This window comes from Bubalus bubalis, chromosome 4, assembly GCF_019923935.1.
Source record: "Bubalus bubalis isolate 160015118507 breed Murrah chromosome 4, NDDB_SH_1, whole genome shotgun sequence".
Classification (NCBI taxonomy): domain Eukaryota; kingdom Metazoa; phylum Chordata; class Mammalia; order Artiodactyla; family Bovidae; genus Bubalus; species Bubalus bubalis.
Genome location: NC_059160.1, coordinates 41,245,079 through 41,257,966, shown reverse-complemented (window position 1 = coordinate 41,257,966; position 12,888 = coordinate 41,245,079). Strand labels below are relative to the sequence as shown.

The 12,888-nt window shown below is 38.7% G+C and overlaps 1 protein-coding gene and 1 long non-coding RNA gene across 9 annotated transcripts in view; one reads left to right on the top strand and one right to left on the bottom strand.

The window, feature by feature from the left end:
- Window positions 1-11,878, top strand: part of DENND5B (DENN domain containing 5B) — a 222,235-nt gene extending 210,357 nt beyond the window's left edge. For all 3 annotated transcript variants that reach the window (XM_025283467.3, XM_006069091.4, XM_044941315.2), the window contains 5 exons: window positions 709-896; window positions 2,944-3,026; window positions 3,244-3,370; window positions 5,254-5,428; window positions 6,908-11,878. In XM_025283467.3, the coding sequence (XP_025139252.2) occupies window positions 709-896; window positions 2,944-3,026; window positions 3,244-3,370; window positions 5,254-5,428; window positions 6,908-7,091 (757 nt within the window). In that variant the 3' untranslated portion in view covers window positions 7,092-11,878. The remainder of the gene's footprint in view (window positions 1-708; window positions 897-2,943; window positions 3,027-3,243; window positions 3,371-5,253; window positions 5,429-6,907) is intronic.
- Window positions 1-12,888, bottom strand: part of LOC123333214 — a 70,502-nt gene that overhangs the window by 36,356 nt on the left and 21,258 nt on the right. For 4 of the 6 annotated variants that reach the window (XR_006550423.2, XR_006550420.2, XR_006550419.2 and 1 more), the window contains one exon: window positions 1,840-3,015. The exons of the other annotated variants lie outside the window; for them this stretch is intronic. This is a non-coding gene — a long non-coding RNA (uncharacterized LOC123333214). Of the gene's footprint in view, window positions 1-1,839; window positions 3,016-12,888 lie in introns of those variants that run through there. 6 annotated transcript variants of the gene reach the window in all.

The following is a 12,888-nucleotide window of genomic DNA, read 5'->3' as shown; positions in this document are numbered from 1 at the left end:
TTTAGCTTTTTGGGTTGTCTTGTTTATGTAATAACAAAGTTCTGTTATTTTGTTCCAAATACAAAATTGCCCCCAAAATACTTCTCAAAAAGACTGATTGTGTTTGCTGCTAACACTTAGTCCACAAATGTTGAAAAAGATTGAAACTCTGATAAGAAAAGGAAAAAAAGAAGCTTAAAATAATATCAGTAAGACAAAAGGCTCTTTTGGACACTCCTGATTGCAGCCAGCACTCCTCTTTGAGAACATTCTCCTCTTTTTTCCTGGAACTTAATTCCCCCATTAACATCTAGTTTGAAGATACTCTTGTTGACACTAACTACAGAATTTTGATATAGATGAGGTATGAGAAAATATTTAAAAGTTACTTTAATTTGATAATAATAATTTATGGCTATACAAGAGAGACTTCTTTATTTTTCAGAGATTCACTGAAGTAATTAGTAAAATGTCCTGATGTGTGTAATTTACTTTTAACAAAAAACAAAAATGAAGCATATGGGAGAATGTTATAACTAAGTCATAAGAACATGGGTGTCTATTTCTTTGTCTTCTTTTTTAAGTGTTTGCAATTTTTTATAATGAAAAAAATCACCCACAGGCTGATCACCCACTAAAATGATGGGTTTCACCCTTGATGCCATTTAAAAATTCTGATTAAAGCTAGTAACATATTGGAGATTCTGAAGTTTATTTCTGTCCTGCTAGGTTCCCATGCGGGCGGTGGCTGGGGAAAGGCATTGATGATGGAAGTCTGGAGAGAATTCTCATTGGAGAATTGATGACATCAGCAGCAGATGAGGATCTAGTAAAGCAGTGTCGGACTCCACCCCAGCAGAAATCACCCACTGTGGCCAGGAGACTGAGCATCACATCACTGACAGGAAAAACTACCAGTAATTAGTTGTTTTTTTATTTTCCAATGTGTCTTAGATGTTTTAGGCATCATGTGGCCATTTCATAAAAAACTGTTGTGTTAAATGAATTATGGTAAGGAGATTAAAAAGAAAGCTGAGGAAAATTAATTTGTGAGAAAGACTTTAGAGTGGAGAGAGAAAAAGGGGGAAATAAGGCAGGATAATTACAAATAATTAAAAGCCTGAAGAATTTAGATGTTAAAATCCAATAAAAAACCACCTGCTCTGTTTTAGTTATGCTCTGAAGGTATGAATAAATAATATTTTGCCTGAAACTTCAAGGAAGAATAAAGACAGTTATAGTACTCTCATATCTAGTTATCCAAAGCCCCTTTTTCTAAGAGTAATTCTAAAAATTCCACTCCCCACCCCACCCCGAAACTTCCTGTAGAAGTGACAAAATATATATAAAAGTGACTTCTACAGATAGGATACTGTGTTCACATGCCATTTTTAATAGCACAATAAACTTCTAGTTTATACTAATGTGGTCTTTAGTCTCCCAAGGATATCAAATTTTAATCCCTGGGATATGTAAATGTTACTCAATTGAGTAAGTTAAGGATCTTGAGATAGGGAAATTATCTGGGTTATCCAGGTGGACCCTAAATTCAATTACATGTATTGTTATAAGATAGAGGAAATTAGACACACAGAGGAGAAGACAATAAATAGACAGATGGAGGCAGAGACTGGATGATGTGGGCACAGGCCAAGGAATGCCACCTGGGCTTGAAGAGGCAAGGAGCAACTTCTTCCATTGAGCCTCCTGAGGAAGCACAGCCCTGTCCACAACTTGATTTCTACCCATTGATACTGATTTCTGACTTCTCCCTCTGGAATTGTGAGAGAAGAAATTTCTCCCTTTTTTAAGTTACTAAATTTGTGGTCATCTATTACAGGAGCCACAGAAAACTAAAGAGACAGTCAAGTGGTTTTATTTCAATTCATAGACAATAACCATGAGTTATTGGAGGTACCTTATTAATAAGAGGTACCTAAGAGGTCCTTAGTTAACAAAGCAATTTCCTTAGATATTATTATTCTATATCCATTTGTTAGCATATAGTGATATATTAACTATTAGAATGATATAGTCTTTAACAATCTCCCTTATTCTTTAATAAATGATTCCCTTTATCCATAATTCTTTTCTGCCTCCAAAGTAAACTTAATACCACACATACACTAGAAAGAGGAGACAATAGTGAATACGCATATATTACAATGGGAATACAAAAGGAAAAACCATTTGGCAATTTCTTATAAAGATATATACATGTACTAACCATACACTTCACCCAGAACTCTCAATCTAGATGTATATATCCTAGAGAAATGAATGCATATATCTACACCAAGACTCATACTCAAATTTTCCAAGCAGCTTTATTCATAATAGCCAGAATGGAAACACTTGCAACATCCACCAGCTGGTAAGTGGATAAGCAGATAGTGATACATCTAGTCAGTGGGATACTATTCAGCAATACTGTTGATATAGCTAACATCATGGATGAATCAAAAGTATTGTGCCAGGTGAGAAAAAGCAGACATTATACAATTCTATTTATTAAATTCTAGAAAAGGCAATATAATAATGATGGAAAGCAGATGAGTACTTGACAGGGGTTACAAAGTTACAAGCTGGGGAAGGGAATTGACTGAAAAGGGGAACAGCAGAACTTTGGGGGTTGATGGAAATTTTCTGTATTTTGATTATAGTGGTAGTTACATGTCTATACATCTGTCGAAACTCATCAAATTACATACTTAAAATTGGTGACTATAGTTATAGATTTTGAGTGGTAAGGCTGGGATTTGAGTCTCGGGGGTCTCTTAGATTCTTTTCCTTTGTGTCAATATGCCTCACTTGACTAAACTGGCAAGGCAAGTTTCATGGATCCCTGACAAGGCAGCCTGCCCTGGTGAAGTGTTTCCTGCACAGGCAGGCACAGTTGATGTCCTGTAGTACTTGGTTTATTTTCCTTGCCTGAAATTTCCGCCATTATTCATTATTTTTTAGAACCCAATGCAGGACAGATCCAAGAAGGAATTGGAGAAGCTGTGAACAACATTGTGAAACATTTTCACAAACCTGAAAAAGAGGTATGATGGGCTGTAAAACTTACTGTGGTAGGATTTTAAAGCTGCTTTTATACATGATACATAAGGCAATAAAAAGGTGCTTTAATTTTTATTTGTAAGCTTGCTAATAGCTGCAAAAACATGTTTCATAGCTACCCTCAGCACTTGTTCCTCTGCTGTTTTTCTTAAACATCAATGCAGGAGCTCATTCTCTGGCACTGTGTGTTGCTCTCCACAGAGAGGAAGCCTCACTGTGTTGCTGTGTGGAGAGAGTGGCTTAGTTGCAGCACTTGAGCAAGTTTTCCACCATGGCTTCAAATCAGCTCGCATCTTTCATAAGAATGTCTTCATCTGGGACTTCATAGGTAAATTAAAGCTGGTGTACATTGTTGTAAGGTCATTGAAATGTGTCTTAGAAAACTCAAAAAACCCAAGAATTTGAGCAAATAAGGGTTGGTGATAAGGGTATATGTTTTTCAAAGTAAATATCAAATAAGCAGTGTCTGTGCTTTTCATTCAGTCAACAAATATCTCTGTGTGTTCACAATATTCTAAACTATTTTAGATGCTCAAGATATACACTTCAAGTTAAAAGTAAACAAGACACAGAAATTCCTATGGTTGACAAACTTACAATCTTGTGGAGTCAGGAGGGCAAACAATACACAAAATCATAACAGATATGTAATTTATCTGATATGTTGGAAGGTCATCATTGATGCAGACAAAAATGGAGCAAGGCAAAAGGAAACGGAGTGGGAGTACTCTTTTAATTAGGAAGGTTATAGACCTTGTTGATAAGGTACTGTTGAGCAAAGACTTTAAGGACGTGAGGAAGTGAGCCTTGTGAATACCAGGAGGAGAGCACCCCAGGCTGAGACAGGTGCCCTTGCAGAGCAGGGTGGGGCTGTGCTTGGCTTTCTGTAGACTAGCAGCAAGGAGGTGAGTGTGACTGCAACAGAATGAGGGAAAGAGGTGGGTATTTGGAGAGAGGATTTTTATTGCTAGAGCCGGAGGAGGCCCTCTATTGTGGAGGGCCTTCTATGTCTTTGGAAGCAGTTGGTCTTTATCCTGAATGGAATGGGAAGTCATTGGAAGACTTGGCGCTAAGGTGTGCTTAGTTACTCAGTCGTGTTCAACTCCTTTGCGACCCCATGGACTGTAGCCTGCCAGGCTTCTCTGTCCATGGGGATTGGATTCTCCAGGCAAGAACACTCGAGTGGGTTGCCACACCCTTCTCTAGGGGATCTTCCCAACCCAGGGATCAAACCCAGGTCTCCTGCATTACAGGCAGACTCTTTACCGTCTGAGCTACCAGGGAGCTGAGGAATATGATATAATGTGTTTTAAAAAGATTACTCTAGTTCTGTGCTATCCAGTATGGTAACCGCTAGTCACGTGTGGCTATTTAAATTGACTTAATTTAAATCAAATTTTAAATTGACTCTCTTAGTCATACTGGCCCTACAAGGGGCTATAGAATTGGACCTTGCAGATATAGAATGTTTCCATCTTCGGGAAAGTTCAATTAGATTGTGGTTCTCTAGCTCCCTAAACTTTGCATTCTTTATTTTGCTATGCAGCTCTTCTACAATTCACAGTCTGTTTAACAGGGTGATTAATCGTTTCATGGTTTGTAAATAAGACCTGGATGAAGTGGTTGGTTTTATCCAAATTTGAACTTTTAGACAAAGAAAGGAAAGTGGACAGAGCTAGGCCCCTAGAGTGGGGTATTTTTTTCCTTTTGGAATGCACTGAATCTTACTAGTCCTGCTTCTGATATGTGTATTAATAACTCTTCCTCAGATTTACTGAAGCAGTTCTGTTTCAAGGACTTTGCTGCAGAATGTTAGCCAGCCATCCTATAACTGGAACAAAGGGCACCACCTCAGTGGCTACCATGTCTTTGCTACTTACGCCTAGAAGGATCCAGTCTTAACAGACAAGACCATGTTTATTTTTTTCTTTGCTATCAATTGCCATTTTTGAAGGTATTCTAAAGAGAGTAAGCTTTCTAACCATCTAGAGTGTAGTCTAGATTAGAAAATAAATATCTGGGAGCATATGGTTCTACCAGGAAACATGGGCCTTTAGGATTTATTGTGAAACCAATGATAAAATAATGGTTTTGGTTTTAGGAATAGCTATAATGCAAAGCATCTTTAGTATTTCCAGAATAAACTGTTTCATCTTTTTGTATATGAAGTATTAAGGTGTATTGTGATATAACTCTGATTTCCTTCCCCAGAGAGAGCAGTTGCTTATTTTGAAACCACTGACCAGATTCTAGATAATGAAGATGATGTCCTCATTCAGAAATCATCCTGCAAAACCTTCTGCCACTATGTAAATGCTATTAATACTGCACCCCGGAATATTGGGAAGGATGGCAAATTCCAGATCTTAGTTTGCCTTGGAACACGGTATTAAGCCAGTTCTTGACTTTCCCTGTCTTTGTCATGTGTTGAACAAGAATTTAGAAAGGTTTATACCAAACCATGCCCCTTCCAAAGCTCTGCGGTTGGTTTCCTCCATTTCAAGTTTTATGAGACTCCTCTGTATTGGGTGTTTGCTGTGTGTTGGGCACTATACTTAGCACTTCCCATGTATTATCTCATTTAACCCTCCTATCACTTCACCACCACCCCTGCATGAAGGAGCAAGCAATATCCCCACTGTATAGGTGAGAAAATAGAAAGTAGAAGAGGCACAGATAAGTTAACAGACTTTCCCAAGGTCACACAGCTAGAAAGAGGCAGAGCCAAGATTTATACCCAGTGTCACCCCAGAGCCCCAAGCTCTGAACCGTGACAAAGTACTGCACCATAGACAGGTGGAGGTAATGGACACAACAGCACACTCACACATACAGTTTTCTGTACAGAGCTTGTATGGTGTGTATACAGTACCATATTGCTTTAAATTTGATGACATTGTAGAATTCTTACTACGGAAAGTCTCTTTAAGACAGTTTCCTACCCCTTTCTTTTTGTAAAATGACACATAGGAGCTATACAATCCATTAATTTTAAAACAGCTGTCAGAATTGTAAGAAATGAACCACACAGACCCTTAGAAGATTTTTTATCCGTGCAGTGTTTGTTTCCTTCTAAGCCCAGCACCTCTTGTAGGATGGCCTAGCTGCCTTGTCATGAAGTGTACTGACAGCTGCTCAGCAAGGGTGTCTAAGCAACATAGCGACAGATACTAATGTCAGTTTAATTAGGAAACGTTAAAGATGAGATCCTGTCCTCTTGAAACAGCTAGTTATTTGAGCTAAATTCTATATTTCTTCTTAATAAAAGCTGTCCAACTTCAGCTGTGCTTTTTAAGTTCGAGCATGATCCTTATCTCCTTTTCTGTCTTTACTGTTGTGATTTATTAAATCAATGTACCACTTCTTTTTTGTAAGATCTACTTAATGTTTTCTGCTTTGATTTTATTCTTTTTATGTTGTGTAAATTTTTTTTTAAAGTGCTAGTCCCTACAATTTAATGGAGTCTTTCTTCCCAAAAGATCTACTGTGGCATGGCTTGTCACAGATGTCTGAATAACATCTCTGTTCAACAATACAAAATGACATTCTGCTTCTTTTTAAAAGAGGTAGAATCAGAATAGAGAATCTTTACCACATCTAAGTCTTGATGGCCAACTTGTGCAAACTCACTCTTATAATCTAATAGGTTTCCTTTCCCCCTTAGCGTACACTGTTTCATTACCTTATCTTTTTAACCAGTAATTATCCAACTACTTGACTTTGATTTTCTCTCTGGTGACCTCAGAGCTTGGCTAGATTTCACCCTGAACTTTCAGCCTCGCACCTTCTGTCCAAAGCTCCAGTGTGTGTGTAGTTGTGCAGCAGGGCAGCAGTGCTCAGGACTTGTTTCTATTTGGGTCTGCAGAGATCGCCTGCTCCCACAGTGGATTCCTCTGTTAGCCGAGTGTCCTGCCATCACCCGAATGTATGAGGAGAGCGCCCTCCTGCGAGATCACATGACGGTCAACTCCCTCATCCGCATTCTGCAGACCATCCAGGACTTCACCATAGTCTTAGAAGGCTCGCTCATCAAAGGAGTGGATGTGTAACCCAATTAGCTAGAAACTCAGTCCAGAACCCTTGTTCCTGAACCTTCCCCGACAACGGGGACGGATTTGGACTTGTCTGACAAGGCAGTGAGTCACTGCAGGGGCAGCACGGCGTGTCCCCCACTGTGAACAGTCCTCACACTGCAGACAAGGCAAAATGCTGTATTGTAGTTCATTTGAACCTGGAATTTAGTATAAAATAGAGTATTTTCATGTGTTAGATGTGTGTAAATATTCTCTCTTCTTTAAGAAATTCTATTACTCTAATAAGATACTTTTCTTAGATTGAATATTCCTGTAACTTAAAATCAGTAGCTTAAAAGTATTGGGAGTTGGGTAGTGGGGAGAGTGGTGCTAGTCAGGAAGAAGCCAGTAAACATGTAAATATAGTACAACCCATTGGGGCTTTTTATTTTCCTCCAGGTACCACAAAGGAATCCAGAAAGCATTGTTATGTACTCGCTAGCCATCCTGGTGTCTTACCCTTTATATTGTGAATGTAAACAGTTTACCTACTGTAGGGGAGAGTAGCCCTCATTTACATCTTTTAAGTTTCAGATGGTTTCATAATTTGAATTCAGCCACTCTTCCAGTCTTTTGGAAAAATTTTTTCATCAGCACAAGATAAAGCTATAATTCAAATATTTTAAATACTGGACCCCAGGAGCTTGGCTACACTGAAAAGAGAACACACAAAGCCCTGAGAAGTCTGTGAAATTGTGGGATTATATTAACTTCTTTACACTTTGCAAAGATTAGCCTAGACTAACTTCATCCTTGACATTTTTATTCTTGTTATTTGAGGTACTTTGGGGAGATGTGAATTTCAGAGTGTTGGCCTCATAGTCTTAAAAACTGCAAACAGCAGTTTGATTCTATACTTTTAATTTGGCCATCTCAACCCTGCAGTGGTCCCTTACCTCTCAAGAATAACCACAAACACTGTCTTTGTTTGGTTCCAATCACCCGCCTCCCCTCTTCCAGTGCCCATCCCCCCTCAGGAAATGGAAAGAATGTCTAAGAAGGAGGAGGACTCTGTGTGGCTTGGAATGTTTTTGTGAAAGTATTTGTTGACCATGATAATGCAAATACCAGAAGAGAGAAAGAATGAACCCTTTCTGGGTGTTTCAGGGCCAGCTGTATGTTCCTTTGTAAGCAGGGGTGAAAATGTAATACTGCGGCCCAGGAAGGTAAAAGCCAGTACTGCGCAGACTGGCAAAATGGAAGCCAGACAAGAGGCAACAGTTTGGAAGACCAAACGTTGTGAGAAACTTTGCAATTTGGTGTTTTTTAAGGACGTTAAATACAGTGTTAGCACGTTACCGAAAGTCTTCATGCTACGGTTGGTCTTGTAAGTAATTTAGACATTTGCACGTTGTTAGCAGTGAAATTGCCTTAGCAGAGCTCCAGGTTTTATTCCCAGTTGTGACTGAGAAGCAAAGTCATGGCCTCTCAGGACCCTTGTGTCATCTGAGGGTTCTGGGCTTTAGCCAATAGTGTTGCTTCGCTTTTTCTCTTGAGGAAGAAACTAGTGAAATAAGTGCCCCACTCCCGTTATCAAACACTGCATTCAGCCAAGGCACACTCCCTTTTAATATGTGACTGAGTCCTTGCGGAGGTAAGGGAGAACTGAAGGCAGCATTTAGAAACCATGGAAAGGGTTTAAGATGGTTCTGGGTGACCTGGGTAGACCAGAAATTTGTTTGCCTGCAGCTAAAGTTTGCCCACAGTGGTGTGGCTACCCCTGGGACATGGAGAGTCTATTATGGGACGTATCCAGAACCTGTTTCACCCAGGTGCTTACTGTTTCAATGATGAGAAACCACAGAATGATCCAATCTAGGGTCTTGTTACTTTTCCAAAGGCCTTGCTTCTGACACATTCTGGACAAACAGAGAGGTGACTTAGGTCAGCATGCTAGAATTGAGTCGTCTCATCTAGCCTTCTCATTTTACAGATGGGAAGACTTAAGGATCAGAGAGATTAAATCCTTACCTGCACACCTGGTCAGTGGCAGCACAGGGTGTAGAATTCATGTTTTTTTAATTATACCAGGCTACATGAGACTGGCCTTCAAGGCATTCATATTAATAATAAGTCTTTCTACCCTTGGATCTTAATTCATCCACCTATATAGGTAGCAGATAATGATTAATATTCATTTATAGTAATAATTTATAGGGATTAATATTCATTTTAACAAATTGTCCTTAAGTAATAGAAAATTACACCTGTTATAAAAAGTAGGAGCAGGAATTCCCTGGCAGTCCAGTGGTTAGGATGCCACACTTTTACTGCTGAGGACCTGGGTTTGATCCCTGGTCAGGGAACTAAAATCTCACAAGCCTTATGGCATGGCCAAAAACAAAACTAGGAGCAAAAGTGGATTTCAGACCTGTGAGTAAAACCACTACTTTAGAAAGTAATATCCCCCAAGAGTCTGACCTGAAGTTTCATCCCATTTTCTGTCATCTGACTACAGTAGTGAAATGACCAACTGCAGAAGAAGAGTCACCCCAGAGCGGACACGCCGTCTAGAGTGCTGTGCCCTTTAGTTACCACCGTGGGGGTCAGTACTCAGCCCAGTCATACAGCCTGTGCCCCAGACCCCTCGGACCTCCTCATGAGCTGCCCGAATGACCTATAGCCCATTCTTTTGAATATTTCTAGTGATGGGTAATGGTGGCTTTTCAGAAGAAATTTTATATTTGGAAACAAAAAGTTCTTAGAACCCAAGTTGATGAATGAAAACGATACTTAAGCAGAGTTTGGGGTCATGTAAGAGATACAGTAGGTAAGACAATTCTTACATGGCTTATAACTGTCTTTGAGTATCAAAGTATTTTGAGGACAGCAGCAAAATTCTTAGAATAAATGTACATATAAGTGTACACAGCCTTCCGACCTGACTTTGGAAAGTCACTCAGAGGTATACTTTTTGCTGTTAAGAGTATATCGCTATATCATCATACTTCAAAGTTAAAGTATACAAAAATCAAATTTGACTTTTTTCTTCAAAATAAATTAAAAGTTGTGCCTGGAGTCATGATTAGTATTTTCACAAAATAGCTTAAGAAGAAATTATTTTAAAATTAAATTGCCAAAAATGTTACCTCTTGAAATACTTATCTTCAAAGTGTTTTTCAAATGTTCTGAAACTCCTAATAATCACCTTTTTGATATAGGGCCATTACACCAGTGTTGGTATTATGTGTGAGACCCTGAAGCCGTGTTCTGTTTGGGGGCTCGTCTGCACCTTAAATGACTGCGGCTCAGTGTGGAACAGTATAAAGCAAGGTTCTCAGTGGAGAAAATGGGGCTACTGAGAACAGAAGGAAGGCCTCCCGACCTTCCCTTCCTCTTTCCCACTGTGGCAAGAATCTGGTAGAAACTGAAAGCTTGCAAAATTTACGATTTCCCTCTAAATTTTATTTTAAATATTTCATACATTTTGTACCTTTTGTAACCCTGTGGTATTTACTTTAACATGGCTTTTTAAGAAATCAGTTTAATGAACTTCTGTCACACTGTATGAATATACAGGGGAAATACTGAATTGCTCGTATTTCCTTTTTTGGCAATAAAGCACTATTATATGTAAATGGGAGTAAAAGAGGGATGGAGACTATACATAACAGTTTGTGTATAGTAAATGCTGACCCCTCAGATACTTTGAAACATGAGGCAACAGAAAAGGACCTCAGATTGCCCAGGGAAATATTTATTTGACAGCATTGGGAGTGTAGCTGTTAATTATAAAATAGCTTCTTTCTGCTAAGAATTATGATTTTTCAGTAGATTTTCATTTTGAGAACTGTTGAGTATTTTCTCTGTGAGGTTTATAGAAACTAGTCTATCTTTTTCACCATTTGGAAGGACAATCTGAACCGTAGCTATTTATATTTCAGTATTAATACACCTTCATTGATTGAGAATGGAGTCTTGAGATCTTCTCTACTTTTATAAAGTGAATTCTATTTCCACGTCATCCATGTCATTTGAAGTCCGTGTTTCTTATATAAGTACTTGTTATATTACCTTTTAGTGTAAAAGGAGAAACAAATAATAAACTACTAGGTCTCTTATTCCTATTAAAATCCATTTATAAAACTCTTGAATCAAACTGATTTCCAAGCTTTTTGAAGAGGCTACCAATGGAGTGTGATCAGAATTATCCAAGGAGAACCTCATCCTTTCAGATCTTAGCAGACCTGATTGTCCTCTCAAGGACAAAATAAAGATTGGATCCAGAAAGGTATCACACTGAGCAATTAATATCAGAGTGAAAAAAAATCATCAAAAACATTCTCCTCACTTGAATGAATCCAGCGTATCCTTGGGTTATGTGGGAGGGAGTTATGCTTGACACATTTACCTAAATGTATTTGTGTGTGGCCCAGTCTTTATTCCAAACACCAGACAGATCTTGTTAACAGTAGAGAGGTATGGTGAGAGTTCCTGTTGTCAATCAAATGAGGGTGTTAAACATATAGAAAGAATTCTCTGTGTTACACTTGAACCATGTATAAATGTATCCTGTGTGTCTTTTTTTTAAATAAGCATTTCTGCATTTAAATTATATATTTTTTTCTTTGTATTGTTAACAAAATGCATCAGAACTGGATTTTTTTTTCATCTGAACATAATTAAAATTTAAAAAGTATTGTGATATCAAGCACTTTAACATATGTATCAGAGAAACTGATGTGGGTTTTTCAGGTTTTGGAGTACATTTAAATATGACTTTTCATGCTTTGTTCTTTACAAATAAAACTGTGGGGTTGATACTTTGTTTTGCTTCATTATTGTAGAACCTTAATACTGAGTAGTGCACAGGGCCAGTGACTCCAGAAAGTAGAGCAATAAAGCCATTAGGAGAGAAAGCTACATGAAACCATTATGTAGTAGAAATATGAGCTTCCCAGATGGCACAGTGGTAAAGAATCCATCTGCCAGTGCAGAGGCACAAGTGTAGGTGCGGGTTCAATCCCTGGGTCGGGAAGATCTCCTGAAGTGGGAAATGGCAACCCGCTCTAGGATTCTTGCCTGAAGAATTCCACGGAGTGCGTACACACATGCATTCAGGGGCGCACATGCCCACACACACACACACACACACACACACACGATAGAAATATAATCTGCTGGGCAACTGGTTATTCCAGAAGCAGTAAAAAGAAAATGTGAACCCTATCTCACACCATATAGAAAAATCAGTTCTTAGCTTAACAATCTAAACATAAACAGCAAAAACAATTTTTGAAAGAAAACGTAGACTGTATTGATGGATGTGGGATAAACAAGACATTCAAAAATAACTAGCACTGTAGTCCTTACTGAAAGTGAAAGGCAGAGATGCACTGATTATTTACCACATGTTAAGCATTACTTTAGGTTATGACCATGCAGCAGTTTAAACAAACACACACATCAAATTCCTGCTTTTATGGAATTTATATTCTAATGGAGCAAATTACCTAATAAACATGACAAGTAATACATATAGTTGATGTTTAGTCTCTGAGTCACGTCCAACACTTTTGTGACCCCATGGACTGTAGCCCACCAGGCTCCTCTGTCCATGGAATTTTCCAGGCAAGAATACTGGAGTGGGTTCCTATTTCTTTCTCCAGGGAATGTTCCTACCCAGGGACCAAACCCACATCTCCCGCATTGGCAGGCAGATTCTTTACCAACTGAGCCACCTGGGAAGCCCAATACATGTGATAATTAGATAACAGTAATAACAAGCAAAGAAGAAGGATTGAAAGTGTGGCTGGGGCTGCTTAAAGATGGA